This window comes from Bufo gargarizans, chromosome 4 (genome assembly GCF_014858855.1).
Source record: "Bufo gargarizans isolate SCDJY-AF-19 chromosome 4, ASM1485885v1, whole genome shotgun sequence".
NCBI lineage: Eukaryota > Metazoa > Chordata > Amphibia > Anura > Bufonidae > Bufo > Bufo gargarizans.
This window is the reverse complement of record NC_058083.1, coordinates 422729653-422750354: the sequence shown is the minus strand read 5'-3', so window position 1 is coordinate 422750354 and position 20702 is coordinate 422729653. Positions and strand designations below refer to the sequence as shown.

The 20702-nt window shown below is 45.0% G+C and overlaps 1 protein-coding gene across 1 annotated transcript in view; it reads right to left on the bottom strand.

Moving 5' to 3' along the window:
* Window positions 1-20702, bottom strand: part of KIF26B (kinesin family member 26B) — a 338734-nt gene that overhangs the window by 151857 nt on the left and 166175 nt on the right. Inside the window, exon 4 of the mRNA XM_044290742.1 lies at window positions 4580-4746. Coding sequence (XP_044146677.1) covers window positions 4580-4746 — 167 coding nt within the window. The remainder of the gene's footprint in view (window positions 1-4579; window positions 4747-20702) is intronic.

The following is a 20702-nucleotide window of genomic DNA, read 5'->3' as shown; positions in this document are numbered from 1 at the left end:
TGGTTGGTTCATAACCAACCTGCCTGACAAATGATTTTCATTTGAGAATACTTTTGTATTTGTTTCTGCAGTCTATCAAATGTTCCTAAGCTAAATCCCATGGGCAATTTACATTTCAGCTAGAACAATCTCTGCATCTTAAACATGCTCATCACTGTCCATTTCCTTGGCAACAACTTGGGCCAGATTACTGCAATTTTAACATTCAGTCTAAATTCTATTCTTTGAAAAAAGGAAAAACAGCATGGTATAGCGGGATAACCAAATGCTGACTGTGAATGACTATCACAATAACAACCATGTTTAAAAATAATAGACTCCAGTGTAATATAATGGGATGGCGTAAGTAAATAAGTAGTGTGTCCCTCAACTCCTCCTGTACAATTCCTAGTAAATGGGTTTTAACCTTTTTCAAAATTGTGAGACTGACTGACAGTCCACTGTATAATGAATGCAGATCAGTACCAGACTCCATTCTCCATTTTTTACACCAATGTACTAAGGTTCTGTAAACATACTGGGGGAGATTTATCAAACTGGCTTAGTTGCCGAAAGCAACCAATCAGATTCCACCTTTCATTTTCCAAATGAGCTCTGAAACATGAAAGATGGAATCTGATTGGCTGCTATGGGCAACTAAGGCAGTTCTACTTTATACGTTTGATAAATCTCCCCCACAGTTTTTTTTTAACACATTCGGCATATGCAAGGGAAAGCTCCCAAAATATCAGCCAGATGTTTCCATGGTGCCAAATGCACCAAACATATCGGAAAGGATTTTACCATTTTTAAATGGACACTTCCATTAGAAAGGGGTACTTTTTAAACTCAATATTCATATGAAACAATTTTTAAAAAAATTGTCTGTTTTTCTTTTTTTCATTTTGACAGTACTATACCATTGAAAATGAAATACTGTCCTTCTATAGCAGTCAGCAGAGAGAGATAAAACTCTTATATACAGTAAATATGGAACCCGTTGTTATTTTACTGCTGCTTTCAGGGACAGATGCTACCTGTTAGTATAACAGTAGATCGTAAAACTAGAATAAAGGTGGATTTACTCGACCGAATATTCGAACAGATTATCGGGAACGAACATTCCTGTGAACACTCATTCCCGACAATCTGCCCATCTAAGGCCCCTTTCACACGGGATTTCCGCGCGGGTGCAATGCGTGAGGTGAACACATTGCACCCGCACTGAATCCTGACCTATTTATTTCTATGGGGCTGTGCACATGAGCTGTGATTTTCACGCATCACTTGTGCGTTGCGTGAAAATCTCAGCATGCTCCTCTTTGTGAGTTTTTCACATAACGCAGGCCCCATAGAAATGAAAGGGGTAGCGTGAAAATCGCAAGCATCCGCAAGCAAGTGCGGATGCGGTGCGATTTTCACGCACGGTTGCTAGGTGACGATCGGAATGGGGACCCGATCATTACTATTTTCCCTTATAACAAGGTTATAAGGGAAAATAATAGCATTCTGAATACAGAATGCTAAGTGAAATAGGGCTGGAGGGGTTAAAAAAAATGAAATAAAAATGGAACTCCCCTTAATCCACTTGTTCGCTCAGCCAGCATCTCTTCTGTCTTCATCTGTGAGGAAAAGGACCTTTGATTACGTCACTACACTCATCACATGGTCCATCACATGATCCATCACCATGGTAATGGGTCATGAAATTGACCATGTGATGCGCGCAGTGACGTCACCACAGGTCCTTTTCCTCACTGATGAAGACAGAAGAGATGCTGGCTGCGCGAACAAGTGGATTAAGGTGAGTTAATTTTATTTTATTTTTTTAACCCCTCCAGCCCTATTTTACTTAGCATTCTGTATTTAGAATGCTTTTATTTTCCCTTATGACCATGTTATAAGGGAAAATAATACAATCTACACAACCTTGAACCCAAAGCTGAACTTCTGTGAAGAAGTTCGGGTCTGGGTACCACAGTTAGTTTTTTTATCACGCGCGTGCAAAACACATTGCAACCGTGTGATAAAAACTGAACAATAGAACGCAATCGCAGTCAAAACTGACTGCAATTGCGTACCTACTCGCGTGGGTTTTCCGCAATGCACCGGGACGCATCCAGACCTAATCCGGACACGCTCGTCTGCAAGGGGCCTAAAGGTGCAGTCAATCACCCGATGAACGAGAAAAACTATCAATCATCGGCAGAATATAGAACATGCAGCGATTCTCACGCAACGCATAACTGATGTGTGATAAAACCACTTATGTACACAGACCCAGAGTCAGGGTTCAGAGCGGGTGCTATGCGTTCACGTCACACATTGCAGCCGCACGGACAACTCGATCATGTGAAAGGGGCCTAACAGTATGGTAGCTCTATTTTTCTCTTGATAGGTCTAGATAAAGATGCCCAAAGAAGTGCACTGTAGTTATCAGTGTAATGTGTGAGGCTGTAAATGATTAATTTAACAAACAAAAGATCCCTCAGGAGGTTGCGACGCTATATTTAATATGCTATAGAGTTTAATGGTCACTTGGACCTTAGCGTGACTTTTTCAGCCTCTCTGACTAGTCGTTATAAAAAAATTCTTTATTATTCACTCTTTAAAAAACATATAATTCTTGGGAACTAACTTAAAATTCCTCAGGGAAATCAGTGTTCGGGATCTATCTCCTATTTAATATATAGTGTGTGTTCTGATGTGTGTTCAGATTGAACTTGTCAGGGCGGAATATCAAGTCACCCCTTTCACTGCAATTTCACTTTATCTAACACTATCTAGAAACAATTTCCCACTTTGGGGTCCCTACCTCTAAATCCCTGAACTAAAATCTATTCCTGCATCCCTACATGTTTTGCCGTATATTTCGGTGTCTTCAGGGGATGACATGCAGGTTTAGCTTGTGGGGACGGTACTTGGGCTTTAACCCTTCAGGTTTCTGCAGGCGGGATCAATCCGTCCAATCACCGTATGTTCTACAAGTGATGGATTATCTGCCTGTATAAAGGTCCCTTTAGAGTCAGGACAGGAAGTAGAATACCTGGAGTGACTTAAAAAAATGATATCAAATTATATATTTTTTAAATTACATTGAATATTCACATATAGGCCATTATTATGTGAGAAAAAAAATGATGGTAGCGTCCTTTTAACTGTATAGGAAAGTGTAGTCAACTTTGCTTTCCTATATAGATGAATACAGTAAAAAAAATTGGGAAAACAGAACTCCAGCAACAGTCCTTGTATCCCTAAAAATCCTCTTTATTTGGCATCCATATTAGAAACTTATAAAATCATTGCGCACTGTTGACGCGTTTCTTGCCTAGCATGGCCCTTAATCACAGCAGCTTGAGCATGCTATGATTAAGGGCCACGCTAGGCCAGAAATGCTTCATCAGTACGCAACATGATTTTATCTGTTTTTAATATAGATGCCAAATAAGATTTAGAGTTCTATTTTCTATGGTCTGTACTTCCTAGTTACCAGGCCAGCGATCTCAGCTGTTCTACGTGCAACATAGCCCCTGACAACTGGACAAGATTGCTTGGAGTTGGGGAGTACACAGGACAGACTGAGGATTATTTCTTTCATGCTTAGTAAAAAAATTATACACTTTTTACAATGGGAGTCAATAGGTGACTTATGCCACTGTATACCTATACAATGCCATACGTCAGAGCCTTCCAACGGCAATACACAACTCCTGATGTGCACCTCAGATTGAAGGAAAAAAATGATATGTGAACAGAGCCTTTGTTGGCTGCCTCATTGCAGAGCCTAGAGCACAATTTAAATGTCTGCACATTTAGTCAACAAGATGTCCTTGGAAAGGACTAACATAAAAGATCGTTACGAGATGTTTCGAGACAATAGTAGGGCGTAGATATGAAAAACCTTGAAGTCTAGAGATGGACAGTCCTAATTTGAGACTGACACTGAAACACCAGTTTTTCTTTAATTTTTTTAGATTACGGTACTTAAAAAAACACAGCAGAGTATATGATGCAATAAAAAACAATAACCACAGGTATAGTTAGATGCGCTCTCAGAATCATTTCCTCTGGTGGACCTAGGGTACATCAGTCCCAAATACACCCTCAGAATAATTTCCTCTGGAGGACCTAGGGTACATCAGTCCCAAATACACCCTCAGAATAATTTCCTCTGAAGGACCTAGGGTACACCAGTCCCAAATGCGCCCTCAGAATCATTTCCTCTGGTGGACATAGGGTAAATCAGTCCCAAATGCGCCCTCAGAATCAATTCCTCTGGTGGACCTAGGGTACATCAGTCCCAAATGCGCCCTCAGAATCAATTCCTCTGGTGGACCTAGGGTAAATCAGTCCCAAATACACCCTCAGAATAATTTCCTCTGGAGGACCTAGGGTACATCAGTCCCAAATGCGCCCTCAGAATCAATTCCTCTGGTGGACCTAGGGTAAATCAGTCCCAAATACACCCTCAGAATAATTTCCTCTGGAGGACCTAGGGTACGTCAGTCCCAAATGCGCCCTCAGAATCATTTCCTCTGGGGGACCTAGGGTAAATCAGTCCCAAAATGTAACAAAAGTTAATAACCAAACATAAAGTTACCTGGCAAAAAAAGATGCAGCCACTGAAGTTCCTGTGGACGCTTCACTAGCAACATATGTAGTATGTGTAGCAGGAAAGCTGTATATGGAAGGCTTATCAGCATTGTAGCGGTTCAGTGCTGCCTCGGTGAGACCTTCCCTGCCAGTCTCTGTCATCAGCTGAGAGATCTGCAAACAGAAAAATGTAGGGATATAAAATCAAAACCTAAATTCCTTGTTCAAAAATGACAAGTAGATATTTCTAGAGATGCATAAAATCTGCTATTAATGTAATATTGATTACAAAATATGCCATATGCAAAAAGCTGTAATTTTTCACTATGAACCAACTGAAAATGACCAATCATACTCATAATCTCGACCATTTTTGTTATCTGCTTTATTCTAAAAATGTTTAAGTCAGGGAAAAAAAAAGATAACATTTTCTAAATATACATTTTTATTTTTATCTAGGAGGATAGCAGTTTTCACAATACAAAATGATAGGGTCCAGGTGTTAATAGGTCCCCTTTAAGGGCTCATGCACACAAAAGTATTTTTGGTCTGCATCAGATCCACAATTTTTGCGGGTCAGGTGCGGACCCATTAATTTCATTGGAGCCGCAAAATATGCAGACAGCACACCCCTATGCTGTCTGCATCCGTATGTCCGTTCCGTGACCCCGCAAAAAAATAGAACATGTCTTATTCTTGGTCCGTTTTATGGCCAAGGATAGGATAATTCTATAGTACAGGACGTTCCGCAAAATGAGGAACACACACAGCCAGTACCTGTGTTTTGCGGACCGCAAAAAGGCAACGGTCGTGTGCAAGAGACCTAAAGGGTTTCTCCAGGATTGGAAAAAAAAGGATCTACTTTGTTTCCAGAAACAGTGCCGCTCATGGCTGTACATGGCTGTATCTAATATTGCAGCTCAGTCCTGTTCACACAAATGTGGCTGAGCAGCAACAGGATAGACAATACATGCACACACAATGCGCCATTTCATGTAATCCTGAACAACTTCTTCAACCTCTTCTAAAACAGTTGATTTTCTGTTTTTGCAATTTCATTTTTCACTCCTTGCCTTCCCTGCCTACCCAGAGCCATAACCTTTTTATGTTTCTGTTCACATACACAATTGAGGGCTTGTTTTTTTCTGTACAAGTTGTACTTTGTAATGGCAGCATTTTTTAATTTCCTACAACATATTGGGAAGCTGGAAAAAACAAAATTCCGCCACAGTTTTATGGGTTTTGTTTCTATGGCATTCCCCATACGGTAAAACTGTCCCATGACTTGCATTCTCCAGGTCATTGTGATTATGGAAACACCACATTATTTTTTTTTATTTTCATGGCCCTATCTTTACCCCAATAACTTTTTTTTATAGTTATGTCCAAAGAGCTGTATGAGGGCTCACTATTTGTAGTCAGATCTGTAATTTCTACTTCCAGGCCCGAAAGCACAGTGCTTCTGGGTTTTGTGCTCTCAGATGTGATCATGGCCTCTGAGGGGTTAAATGCTTGTGATAGGCATTAGCACCGATCGCAGACATTAGTCTTGAGTGTCTGCTGTATGAAACAGCAGAAACCTAGTGGCTATCGTGCTCACGAGCAAGTGCCATCTTTAAAGGGAACCTGTCACCGGGATTTTGTGTATAGAGCTGAGGACATGGGTTGCTAGATGACTGCTAGCACATCCGCAATACCCAGTCCCCATAGCTCTGTGTGCTTTTATTGTGTCAAAAAAACGATTTGCTACATATGCAAATTAACCTGAGATGAGTCCTGTCCCTGACTCATCTCACGTACAGGACTCATCTCAGGTTCATTTGCATATGTATCAAATAGTTTTTTTTACACAATAAAAGCACACAGAGCTATGGGGACTGGGTATTGCGGATGTGCTAGCGGTCATCTAGCAACCCATGTCCTCAGCTCTATATACAAAATCCCAGTGACAGGTTCCCTTTAAAGACCCGACTTCTGCCGTACTATTACAGGGGCAGTTGGGAAGGGGTTAAGCACTTTTTTTTAAACTATATTCAGAGGTGGGGACTATTTTCTTTATTTTAAAGGGAACAGGTCAGGATAAGTCATCATTATCACATTGGTGGGTGTTCAAGTCTCAGCTCTGATGAACGCGGCCGGCTACCAGCAGCTTTCCAAGCACAACGCTGTACATTGCATAGTGGCTGTTCTTGGTACTGCAGCTCAGCTGCAAATAGGCCATGTGACCAACGTACAGTGACATCACATGGCCGAGGAAGATGCCGTGACACTCACGGACTGCAAGTCTCTTTTAACAGCTGATCTGATATTGATGATCAATCTAGAGGATAGGCCATCACTCTCAGCATACTGATGATAATCTGCCTGAGTAAAGGTGCCGATGAATGAGTAAAACGCTCGTTGAGGGTAATAGATTGTTGGTGCGGTCACCTATATCATCGTTTGCCAGCAGCAGATCAAGATGTCTAAACAGCACTCTGAAGCCAGCAATCAATGATTCTGTATAGGGACGAGCGATGGCATTAGGGAGGGGATCGCTGAATGCAAGCTTCCTCCTGACAGTTCCTTGCTACATCGGGCCATGCAAAGGGGTCTTTAATTAACATTTGACTGAACCAGAAGATGGCTCATTTATTTTGATTAAAAGATTTCTTCTCGCAGACCAGGCAATGAGGTACCAACTGCACCACAACTGGAGCTACCATCCACCATTCCTTAGCTCCACACTTATCTATTGGGTACAGTGCCTACTGCATTGCATATATGTAAGTTCATGGATATATCCTAGATGTCTCTCTGCTAATTTACATGTCATGTGTTTTGCTTTCTTCAGATTAACTGCAGCCGAGAGCCAATGAAGTGATGTCACTGGAAAGAATATCTATCCCAAACGCGAAATCCAATATTGAAGATTAATGAGTTACAGCAGATGCTCCATATCAGATTACCTCTATTGACAACTTGACCACCTAGTGATTAAAATGTAATTACCTTCAGGACCAGCGGAATGGCTGGTGTGGTCGTGTGTACAGTGAGACTTGTTAAATATGGTTATCTGCTTTCAGCGTTATTGGCATCAGCACAATGTGCTTCTTTCCTTTAGTGATACAGTTGGAGACTAAACCCTTTAAACCTTTTTAGATGAAAAAGTGGAATGTATCAGTCTGGTAGGAGATGAGTCTTGTAACAATAATGACTTGATTATTAGAGTCATTGCGCTCTTCTCCTTCTCTTGAGATTATAGCTGCAGCTGCTTGATCCTGCTAGCCTGATATAACATACTGGTGACTCCTGCTGGATGGCAGGGCCTACCGATGGTGCTTATCGCTTCATTTCAGCATTGTGAGGAGATGTAGATGGAACTCAACATTACTGCAAGTGTGATAAACCTGTATTTATTTGATATATATCTCCTTACATCTTATATTAAAAAGAAAAGCAAGAAAAAGGCTAAATATCTTCTGCATACCCTATGTGCAACCTGTGCAGCTGCGCAGGCGCCTAATTTGTAAGGCTAGTTTCACACTAGTATTGTGAGATCCGGCAGGCTGTTCCAGCAGCAACAGCGTTCCCGTTAAACTGTAATGGGGACCAGCGGAGATCCGGCAAATATGCTGAGAATCAGCAGGACAAAAACTGCTGCACGCAGGGGACAGGAAGACTGTAGCTTCTGGCAATGTCAGATGCCTGCCGGATCTCACAATGCTAGTGTGAAACTAGCCTAAGGAGACCACTGCCATCCTAAAAGCTTCTTCCAACTGTTTCTCAGATTCCATGTAAAGGACTGAATCCATGATCTTCATAGTAGCCAGTAGAGATATAAGAGAGGGCTCTATAATGCTGTATTTGTCCTCCAATGTATCCGGCTTGATGTCACTGGATCTTTCCATACAGATAAATGCTTAGGGTATGTTCAGACATGCTAGATACGCTGTGGCATTGTATATGGAAGCATATTACAGCATGTGAAAAGAGGATGAGATTTTTAGCAGAAGTCCACAGTGTAATACCCTGCATGTCAATTTATGCTGCAGGATTTCGCCCTTTGCAAAACATAGGGTGAATTTCACAGCAAAACTCAGCTAAACGGAGCAGCAGTGTGCATTCGGTGGATGGACACTTGCCAGACATTTGTCGCCTATCCTGTGGATACGTGTTTGTCATGGGAACACTGCTTTAAGTCTCTATTCATACTGGCATCATAGCTACCATTATATATTGACATGTGTGATGGTGCAGTTAAAGGAAACCTGCCACGTTGAACATGGTGTCTGAGCTGCAGGCAGCATGTTATAGAGCAGGTGAAGCACATCTGGGAAAAGATTCAATATCACTAAGGGCTCATTCAGGCGACTGTATCTGTTTTTGGCCCTATTGAAATGAATGGGTCAGTTCCAGAAAATTGCGGAATGGATGCAAAGATACAGTATGGTCATCTGAATGAGCCCAGATATATATCTGTACAGTACAGACCAAAAGTTTGGACACACCTTCTCATTCAAAGAGTTCTCTTTATTTTCATGACTATGGAAATTGTAGATTCACACTGAAGGCATCAAACATGAATTAACACATGTGGAATTATATACATAACAAAAAAGTGTGAAACAACTGAAAATATGTCATATTCTAGGTTCTTCAAAGTAGCCACCTTTTGCTTTGATTACTGCTTTGCACACTCTTGGCATTCTCTTGATGAACTTCAAGAGGTAGTCACCTGAAATGGTTTTCACTTCACAGGTGTGCCCTGTCAGGTTTAATAAGTGGGATTTCTTGCCTTATAAATGGGGTTGGGACCATCAGTTGCATTGTGGAGAAGTCAGGTGGATACACAGCTGATAGTCCTACTGAATAGACTGTTAGAATTTGTATTATGGCAAGAAAAAAGCAGCTAAGTAAAGAAAAACAAGTGGCCATCATTACTTTACAAAATCAAGGTCAGTCAGTCCAAAAAATTGGGAAAACTTTGAAAGTGTCCCCAAATGCAGTCACAAAAACCATCAAGCGCTACAAAGAAACTGTCTCACATGCGGACCGCAACAGGAAAGGAAGACCAAGAGTCACCTCTGCTGCGAAAGGTAAGTTCATCCGAGTCACCAGCCTCAGAAATCGCAGGTTAACAGCAGCTCAGATTAGAGACCAGGTCAATGCCACACAGAGTTCTAGCAGCAGACACATCTCTAGAACAACTGTTAAGAGGAGACTGTGTGAATCAGGCCTTCATGGTAGAATATCTGCTAGGAAACCACTGCTAAGGACAGGCAACAAGCAGAAGTGTCATGGAACCATGAACCAGACGTACAACAGAGATAGGTGGAATAAGAAGGCTTTATTGAAAATCAAGCCGTAGCTAAAGTCCAAACGGATGGCTAAACCGAAGCAGGGTCTTGCGTAGACGGAGGTCAGGAACCAGGAGGGTAGTCAGACGTAGCCAGGATCAGGAACCAACGGGGTAGTCAGACGAAGCCAGGATCGGGAACCAACGGGGTAGTCAGACGAGGCCAGGATCAGGAACCAGAAGCAGCAGCAGTCTTTGAAGCATGTGCACACAGGAGGACCAAGCAAGGAACTGAAGCCACAGACCTTCTATATATATGAGCTAGGCATCCAGCTCCTCCCAGTGGGAAGGAGGAGCCGCAGGGTGGGAGGCTACAAGAAACCCAGAAACCAAGATGGCCGCCAGCACATGTCAAACGAAGGAGAACAGTGAGAAGGTAAGACCATGACAGTACCTCCCCCTCAAGGGCCCCTCCTCCGCGGAGTAAGGAACGGTTTCAGAGGGAAGCGTGCGTGGAAGGCTCGGAGCAACGCAGGAGCATGGACATCTGTGGAGGGAACCCAGGAACGCTCCTCTGGACCATAACCACGCCAATGGACCAAAAACTGCAACCGACCGCGGACCAGGCGTGAGTCCAGGATATTGCTCACCTCATATTCCTCACGATTGCCCACTTGGACCGGACGGGGCCGAGGAACCGAGGAAGTGAAACGATTACACACCAATGGCTTCAACAGGGAGACATGAAACACGTTGGAGATCCGCATGCCAGGAGGAAGCGCAAGGGCATAGGCTACCGGGTTTACCCTGTGAAGCACTCGGAAGGGACCAACAAAGCGAGGCGCCAGCTTGGGAGTGGGCACTCGAAGGTTGAGGTTGCGGGTGGACAACCATACACGGTCTCCGACCTGGTAGGAAGGAGCGGGCGCTCGTCTGCGATTAGCCTGGAGTCTCTGGCGTTGCGCAGAGACCTCAAGGGACCTCTGGATCTGTACCCAAGAAGTACGTAGGACGGAAAGGTGATCCTCCACAGCCGGAGTATCCTGGGGAGAGAATACCTCCGGTAACACGGCAGGTTGGAACCCATAATTGGCCATGAAGGGAGACGTCCCAGAGGAAGAGTTCACCGCTGTGTTCCTGGCAAACTCAGCCCAAGGCAGGAGGTCAACCCAATTGTCTTGGTGATCGGAGACATAGCAACGAAGGAATTGCTCCAAGGCCTGATTGGATCGTTCTGCGGCCCCATTGGACTGAGGGTGGTAGGCCGAGGAGAAAGAGAGATGAATCCCCAACTGGGAGCAAAAGGCGCGCCAGAACCTGGACACAAACTGACTCCCCCGATCCGACACAATCTCCTTGGGCAAACCGTGCAACCGGAAGACCTCCCTGGCAAAAATCGAGGCCAACTCTTGTGCAGAGGGTAACTTCTTGAGAGGAACACAGTGGCACATTTTGGAAAACCGATCCACAATCATGAGAATGACCGTATGGCCTCGGGATGCAGGAAGGTCCACAATGAAATCCATCCCCAGGTGTGACCATGGACGCTCCCCGGTGGCTATGGGTTGCAAAAGGCCCAACGGAAGGTGCCGAGGGGACTTACTCTGGGCACAAACGGAGCATGCCGCTACATATGCAGCGATGTCGGAACGTAGAGAAGGCCACCAGAACAGACGTGAAACCGCCCAGGACAGCTGATTCTTTCCAGGGTGCCCCGCGGCCTTGGAGTTATGGTAGGTTCGCAACAACCGAGTGCGCAACTCCTCAGGCACAAAACATCTGCCGTTGGGTCTCCCAGAGGGAGCACCAGATTGAGCCGCCAAAATCTGCTCACCCAGAGGAGAGGTCAGGCTGGTGCGAATAGCAGCCAGGATCTGATTCGGGGGTATGACCGTAGTCGGAATCGACTCCTCCCCGGACAGCTCGGAGTACTGCCGTGATAAGGCATCCGCTCTGATGTTCTTGGAGCCGGGTAGGTAGGAGACCACGTAATTAAAACGTGACAAGAACAGAGCCCATCTGGCCTGACGTGGTGTCAATCTCTTGGCCTCAGCGAGGTAGGTCAGATTCTTGTGGTCCGTCAGGATGAGAACCGGAACCACCGAGCCCTCGAGCAAGTGCCTCCATTCTTTAAGGGCCTGCACGATGGCCAATAACTCCCTGTCACCAATCTGATAGTTGCACTCCGCGGAAGACCCACAAGGAAGCAGAGGACCCTCTGGTGTTCTACGCTGAGACAGGAGGGCGCCTACTCCCGTCTCAGACGCGTCCACCTCGAGGACAAAAGGCAACCCAGGGTTGGGATGCGACAGAATCGGAGCCGACACAAAGGCGGACTTTAGAGCCTCAAAAGCTCGGATGGCCTCGAGCGACCAGACCTGAGGATTACTGCCCTTCCTGGTCAGATCCGTGAGAGGCTTGGCTAGCATGGAAAAGTCCCTGATGAACTTCCGATAATAATTGGCGAAGCCCAAAAAGCGCTGCAGGGCACGAAGCCCACTGGGCTGGGGCCACTGTAAGACAGCCGAAACCTTCTCAGGATCCATGGAGAACCCCTCAGCGGAAATGATGTAACCTAAGAAGGTTACCTGGGATCGGTGAAATTCGCATTTCTCAAGCTTACCGAACAGCTTGTTCTCTCGTAAGCGTTGCAACACTCGTCTGACATCCAGAATGTGGGCCTCCATGGATGCAGAATATACCAAGATGTCATCCAAATAGACCACCACACACTGCTGCAACAGGTCACGGAAAACATCGTTGATGAATTCCTGGAAGACTGCGGGCGCATTGCACAACCCAAAGGGCATAACCAAGGATTCATAATGACCGGTCCTGGTGTTAAACGCGGTCTTCCACTCATCGCCCGCCTTGATCCTTACCAGGTTATATGCCGCCCTCAGGTCGAGTTTGGTAAAGACCGTGGCCCCTTTGAGGCGATCGAACAGCTCGGAAATCAAGGGTATCGGGTAAGCGTTCTTGATCGTGATGCGATTGAGACCCCTGTAGTCGATGCAAGGCCTCAACTCACCGCCCTTCTTTTTCACAAAGAAAAATCCAGCCCCTGCCGGGGACGAGGATTTGCGAATGTGTCCGCGTGAAAGCGCCTCCCTCACGTACTCCTCCATGGCCTCATTCTCCGCTACCGACAGTGGATAGACTTTGCCACGAGGAGGAACGGCACCAGATTGTAACTCTATGGCACAATCGTATGGGCGGTGCGGAGGTAGGGCAACCGCGCGCACCTTATCGAATACATCCCGGTACTCCTCGTATTCAGGAGGCAACAGAGAGTCCGAGGAAGTACACAGCAACTTGACAGGCCCATGGATGCAACTAGCCCCACACTGCGGTGACCACGAGAGGATCTCGGCCGATCTCCAATCGAAAGTCGGATTATGCTTCTGGAGCCAGGGGTACCCCAAGACCACCGAGTAGTGTGGAGACGAAATAACCTGGAGACAGACCGACTCTCTGTGAACGGCACCAATGGCCATCCCCACTGGAAGGGTCTCCTGAGTCACGTGTGGCGGCAGAAGGGGTCTGCCGTCTATCGCCTCAAGAGCCAGTGGGGAACCTCGAGGCTGCAGAGGAATGGAATTGGCGACGGCGAACACACTATCAATGAACAAGCCACCAGCACCAGAGTCCACCAACGCCTGGGTCGTCACCGAGCCCCCGACCCAGGAGAGGACAACAGTAATCAGTGGTTGTCAACACGGGAAACCGGGGACGAGGAGACTCCACCCAAGATCTGCCCCCGACAGGATCTCAGGTGCGAGCGTTTCCCGGACGGTTCGGGCATGCCAACCGAAAATGCCCACCGAGACCACAGTACATGCATCGGCCCTCGCGTCTCCGGAGTACCCTCTCCCCCTCGGACAGGCGAGCAACCCCCAGCTGCATGGGTTGACCCCCAGACCAGTCATCCCCAGGAGGCGTGGGAGGAGAGGGAGGCACGGGTGGGACAGCAAACGTAGGCGCCAATCTGTTAGAAGGCCTCCGCAGGCTCTCCTTAAAGGAAGGTCTCTCCCTGAGTCTGGTGTCAATCAAAATCAGGAAAGAAATAAGGGACTCGAGCTCCACTGGTAGGTCCTTGGCTGCAATCTCATCCTTCAAGGCATCCGAGAGACCATGAGAGAAAGCAGCGACCAGAGCCTCATTATTCCAGCCCACCTCTGCTGCCAGGGTACGAAACTCAATGGCGTATTCAGCTACGGATCGTGAACCCTGTCTGATGGACATAAGGAGCTTCGCAGCAGAGGCAGCACGAGCCGGCACATCGAATACCTTCCGAAGAGAAGCAACAAAACCGGAAAACTCGGCAACCACCGGATTGTTGTTCTCCCATAAAGGGCTGGCCCAGGCCAAGGCCTTGTCCGAGAGCAGCGAGATCAAGAAGCCCACCTTTGATCTCTCAGTAGGAAAGGCATGTGGCAGCAACTCGAAATAAATGGCCACCTGGTTAAGGAAACCTCGGCACTGAGTTGGCTCTCCCCCAAAGCGCTGTGGAAGGGGGGCAGAACCGGTCATACCCCGAAACACCGCAGGTGCAGCAACAGGTGTCGGGGTAGACTCTGGCGCAACAACCGGAGCGGCAGTAGGAGCGGGCCCAGGAGCGACAACCGACCCATCGGCAACGGAAGCTAAATGAGCCGTGCGTTCAAGCAGGGTTTGTAACGCCACAGCGAACCGACCCAACAGGTGATCCTGCTGATCAAGTCTGGCAACCAGCGTAGGTAGCGAGGATGGCCCTGTACCGTCAGAATTCATGGCTTGGTCCTAATGTCATGGAACCATGAACCAGACGTACAACAGAGATAGGTGGAATAAGAAGGCTTTATTGAAAATCAAGCCGTAGCTAAAGTCCAAACGGATGGCTAAACCGAAGCAGGGTCTTGCGTAGACGGAGGTCAGGAACCAGGAGGGTAGTCAGACGTAGCCAGGATCAGGAACCAACGGGGTAGTCAGACGAAGCCAGGATCGGGAACCAACGGGGTAGTCAGACGAGGCCAGGATCAGGAACCAGAAGCAGCAGCAGTCTTTGAAGCATGTGCACACAGGAGGACCAAGCAAGGAACTGAAGCCACAGACCTTCTATATATATGAGCTAGGCATCCAGCTCCTCCCAGTGGGAAGGAGGAGCCGCAGGGTGGGAGGCTACAAGAAACCCAGAAACCAAGATGGCCGCCAGCACATGTCAAACGAAGGAGAACAGTGAGAAGGTAAGACCATGACAAGAAGAGACTTGTTTGGGCTAAAGAACACAAGGAATGGACATTAGACCAGTGGAAATCTGTGCTTTGGTCTGATGAGTCCAAATTTGAGATCTTTGGTTCCAACCACCGTGTCTTTGTGCGACGCAGAAAAGGTGAACGGATGGACTCTACATGCCTGGTTCCCACCGTGAAGCATGGAGGAGGAGGTGTGATGGTGTGGGGGTGCTTTGCTGGTGACACTGTTGGGTATTTATACAAAATTGAAGGCATACTGAACCAGCATGGCTACCACAGCATCTTGCAGCGGCATGCTATTCCATCCGGTTTGCGTTTAGTTGGACAATGACCCCAAACACACCTCCAGGCTGTGTAAGGGCTATTGACCATGAAGGAGAGTGATGGGGTGCTGCGCCAGATGACCTGGCCCCCACAGTCACCGGAGCTGAACCCAATCGAGATGGTTTGGGGTGAGCTGGACCGCAGAGTGAAGGCAAAAGGGCCAACAAGTGCTAAGCATCTCTGGGAACTCCTTCAAGACTGTTGGAAGACCATTTCAGGTGACTACCTCTTGAAGCTCATCAAGAGAATGCCAAGAGTGTGCAAAGCAGTAATCAAAGCAAAAGGTGGCTACTTTGAAGAACCAAGAATGTGACATATTTTCAGTTGTTTCACACTTTTTTGTTATGTATATAATTCCACGTGTTAATTCATAGTTTTAATGCCTTCAGTGTGAATCTACAATTTTCAGAGTCATAAAAAGAATGAGAAGGTGTGTCCAAACTTTTGGTCTGTACTGTATATATATATATATATATATATATATATATATTGTATATTAATTTTAATTCCTGCTCATTCTGGGCTTTGAAGTCAAGGAGGCGGTCCTATCAATGACTGACAGTCTTCCCTCTCTGACTGAATATACAGAGACAGCTGTCAATCACTGATAGGACCGCCTACTTAACGTCAAAGTCCGGAATGAGCAAGAATTTAAATGCTTAAAATACAGGTTGTTCTGAAAAATTTCCCATAAAAGTATGTATTACTCTGCCTGTAGCTTATATTGCATTTTCACAGTGACAGGTTCCCTTTAAGATCAGCCATGTTCCATATGAATGATTCATTATGATTGAAATTGTTACCCACAGACTAATATTACATACACTGATTGTGAAAAGCAACAAGAACCTGAGAAAAGAATGAATGCAAGGGTGTACGTAGCCCAACTAGAGTTACACTTCTGTCTATTTTTAGAATTTTATTCCACTTCCTATTCAGTCTTTTTCACTATCTCTTCTTCCTCTCTTCCTTCCCGGGAGGCAGCGGTGTGAAGTGAACAAGTCTTGGTTGCTTTAAAATCACAAGCATTGATCTTACAGGTCAGTGACCTTTTTCTAGTGTTGTACAGAGAGAAACTACTGGGCTGTGTCCCCATGTGGGCCATGTAAAGGGCATTAATGGTCCGGAAAACAATCTGCCCTAAAGGCATAGGAAAACACCATCTACACACTGTGTAGGTCACATTTAACCCTCTTTATCTGGGCATATAGCAGCAATTAACACAAACAAAAATAGAAACTAGAACAGAATCATCATAAACATTTGATTATGCTAAATATGTGTTTACTTTTTCTGTATGCCGTATAACTTTTCTAATATTAATTGTACAATTTAGAAAGCTCATTTTCATATATCCTATTAGGAAATTCAGAATCCTTTGTTTCTTGGCCAGCTGAGAGCTGCTACAAAGAGCATGTCTCACTCTACAGGTACTTCTCAAAAAATTAGCATATTGTGATAAAGTTCATTATTTTCTGTAATGTACTGATAAACATTAGACTTTCATATATTTTAGATTCATTACACACCAACTGAAGTAGTTCAAGCCTTTTATTGTTTTAATATTGATGATTTGGGCATACAGCTCATGAAAACCCCAAATTCCTATCTAAAAAAATTAGCATATCATGAAAAGGTTCTCTAAACGAGCTATTAACCTAATCATCTGAATCAACTAATTAACTCTAAACACCTGCAAAAGATTCCTGAGGCTTTTAAAAACTCCCAGCCTGGTTCATTACTCAAAACCGCAATCATGGGTAAGACTGCCGACCTGACTGCTGTCCAGAAGGCCATCATTGACACCCTCAAGCAAGAGGGTAAGACACAGAAAGAAATTTCTGAACGAATAGGCTGTTCCCAGAGTGCTGTATCAAGGCACCTCAGTGGGAAGTCTATGGGAAGGAAAAGTGTGGCAGAAAACGCTGCACAACGAGAAGAGGTGACCGGACCCTGAGGAAGATTGTGGAGAAGGACCGATTCCAGACCTTGGGGGACCTGCGGAAGCAGTGGACTGAGTCTGGAGTAGAAACATCCAGAGCCACCGTGTACAGGCGTGTGCAGGAAATGGGCTACAGGTGCCGCATTCCCCAGGTCAAGCCACTTTTGAACCAGAAACAGCGGCAGAAGCGCCTGACCTGGGCTACAGAGAAGCAGCACTGGACTGTTGCTCAGTGGTCCAAAGTACTTTTTTCGGATGAAAGCAAATTTTGCATGTCATGCGGAAATCAAGGTGCCAGAGTCTGGAGGAAGACTGGGGAGAGGGAAATGCCAAAATGCCTGAAGTCCAGTGTCAAGTACCCACAGTCAGTGATGGTCTGGGGTGCCATGTCAGCTGCTGGTGTTGGTCCACTGTGTTTTATCAAGGGCAGGGTCAATGCAGCTAGCTATCAGGAAATTTTGAAGCACTTCATGCTTCCATCTGCTGAAAAGCTTTATGGAGATGAAGATTTCATTTTTCAGCACGACCTGGCACCTGCTCACAGTAAATGGTTTACTGACCATGGTATTACTGTGCTCAATTGGCCTGCCAACTCTCCTGACCTGAACCCTATAGAGAATCTGTGGGATATTGGGAAGAGAAAGTTGAGAGACGCAAGACCCAACACTCTGGATGAGCTTAAGGTCGCTATCGAAGCATCCTGGGCCTCCATAACACCTCAGCAGTGCCACAGGCTGATTGCCTCCATGCCACGCCGCATTGAATCAGTCATTTCTGCAAAAGGATTCCCGACCAAGTATTGAGTGCATAACTGAACATAATTATTTGAAGGTTGACTTTTTTTGTATTAAAAACACTTTTCTTTTATTGGTCGGATGAAATATGCTAATTTTTTGAGATAGGAAATTTGGGTTTTCATGAGCTGTATGAAAATCATCAATATTAAAACAATAAAAGGCTTGAACTACTTCAGTTGGTGTGTAATGAATCTAAAATATATGAAAGTCTAATGTTTATCAGTACATTACAGAAAATAATGAACTTTATCACAATATGCTAATTTTTTTAGAAGGACCTGTAGAGGACGAGTCCTGTCCTGAATTACACCGATAACCCGTTGATTTGAATGATGGTGTGGCACAGAAACGGAACACTTTCAAGTTGCTCTCCCAAACATTCTCTGTTTCTCTATAGATATATGCACACAGTGCCAGTCAAAGGTTTGGACACACCTTTTCATTTCACGGTTTTTTTAGGTTTTTTCTTACACTGTAAAATTCATATTGAAGACATTAAAACAATGAAGGAACACATATGGAACCAAGTAGTAAACAGAAAAGTGTTTAAAAAACAATATATTTTATATTGCACACACTCTGCGTTCTCACAAGTCACTTAGAATGGCTTTCAATTAACAGATATGCCTCATTAAGAGTTACTTTGTGGCAATTGTTGCTTTCATTATGTGTTTGAGACCATCAGTTGTGTTGTACAAAGGTAGGATTGGTATACAATTCCATACAGTGTTTAGCCCTATCCTACTATTCTTCTAATCCAAATTATGGCAAGACCCACTCAACTAAGGTACTTTAAGGGTACTTTCACACTAGCGTTTTTCTTTTCCGGCATAGAGTTCTGTCCTAGGGGCTCCATGCATTCTGCATAGAGAGCAAACCGTTCAGGATGCATCAGGATGTCTTCAGTTCAGTCTTTTTGACTTTTCAGGACGGAGATAATACCGCAGCGGCAGCATGCTACTGTTTTATCTCCGGCAAAAAATCTGCAACACTTGCCGGAATGCCGATCTGGCATTCAAAATACCGCAATGCGCAGACCGAAAAAAATGTGAAAAAATTAAATGCCGGATCCGTTTTTCCAGATGACACCAGAAAGACGAATCCTGCATTTCAATGCATTTGTAAGACGGATCAGGATCCTGACCAGTCTTACAAATGACTGTTGGCATACGTTTTGACGGATCCAGCAGGCAGTTCCGGCGACAGAACTGCCTACCGGATTCCCCTGCCGCAAGTGTGAAAGCACCCTAAGACGGGAAGGTCAGTCAATCCTGAGTATTGATAGAACTTCGAAGGTTATCCTCAAGTGCAGTCATAAAAACCATTGAACACTAAGATGAAACTGGCTCTAGAAAAGAAGACTGCCCTAGAAAAGGAAGACCAAGAGTTACCTCTGCATAGGATAAGTTCATTAGAATTAGTAGCCCCAGAAACAGCAAATTAACAGCATCTCTAATTTGAACCTACATACATGTTTTACAGAGATCAAGTACCAAAACAGCTCAACATCAACTGTTCAGAGAAGACTATGAGAATCAGACCTTTATGGTTGAATTGCTGCAAAGAAGCCACTACTGAGGAATGACAACAGGAACAGAAGAACAAGGAATGGGCATTAGCCAGTGGAAATGTTCTCTTTGGTCTGAACAGTCAAAATGTAAGATCTTTGGTTCCAGCCACCATATCTTTGTGAGATGCAGAAAAGGTAAGCTGATGGATTGAACATATGTTGTTCCCACTGTGAAGCATGTGATGGTGTGAGGGTGCTTTGCAGGTGACACTGTTGGTGATTTATTCAAAATTCAAGTAAGACTTAACCATCAAATGGAGGCAACTTTGAAGAATATAAAACATACTGTATTGTGGTTTTGCAACACTTTATTTGTCTATTACCTAATTCCATATGTGTTTCTGCATTGTTTTCATGTCTTCAATAGGAATCTACAGAAGAAAATGAACAAAAAGTGTGTGTATATATACAGTACAGACCAAAAGTTTGGACACACCTTCTCATTCAAAGAGTTTTCTTTATTTTCATTACTATAAAAATTGTAGATTCACACTGAAGGCATCAAAACTATGAATTAACACATGTGGAATTATATACATAACAAAAAAGTGTGAAACAACTGAAAATATGTCATATTCTAGGTTCTTCAAAGTAGCCACCTTTTGCTTTGATTACTGCTTTGCACACTCTTGGCATTCTCTTGGAGAGCTTCAAGAGGTAGTCACCTGAAATGGTCTTCCAACAGTCTTGAAGGAGTTCCCAGAGATGCTTAGCACTTGTTGGCCCTTTTGCCTTCACTCTGCGGTCCAGCTCACCCCAAACCATCTCGATTGGGTTCAGGTCCGGTGACTGCGGAGGCCAGGTCATCTGGCGCAGCACCCCATCACTCTCCTTCATGGTCAAATAGCCCTTACACAGCCTGGAGGTGTGTTTGGGGTCATTGTCCTGTTGAAAAATAAATGATGGTCCAACTAAACGCAAACCGGATGGAATAGCATGCCGCTGCAAGATGCTGTGGTAGCCATGCTGGTTCAGTATGCCTTCA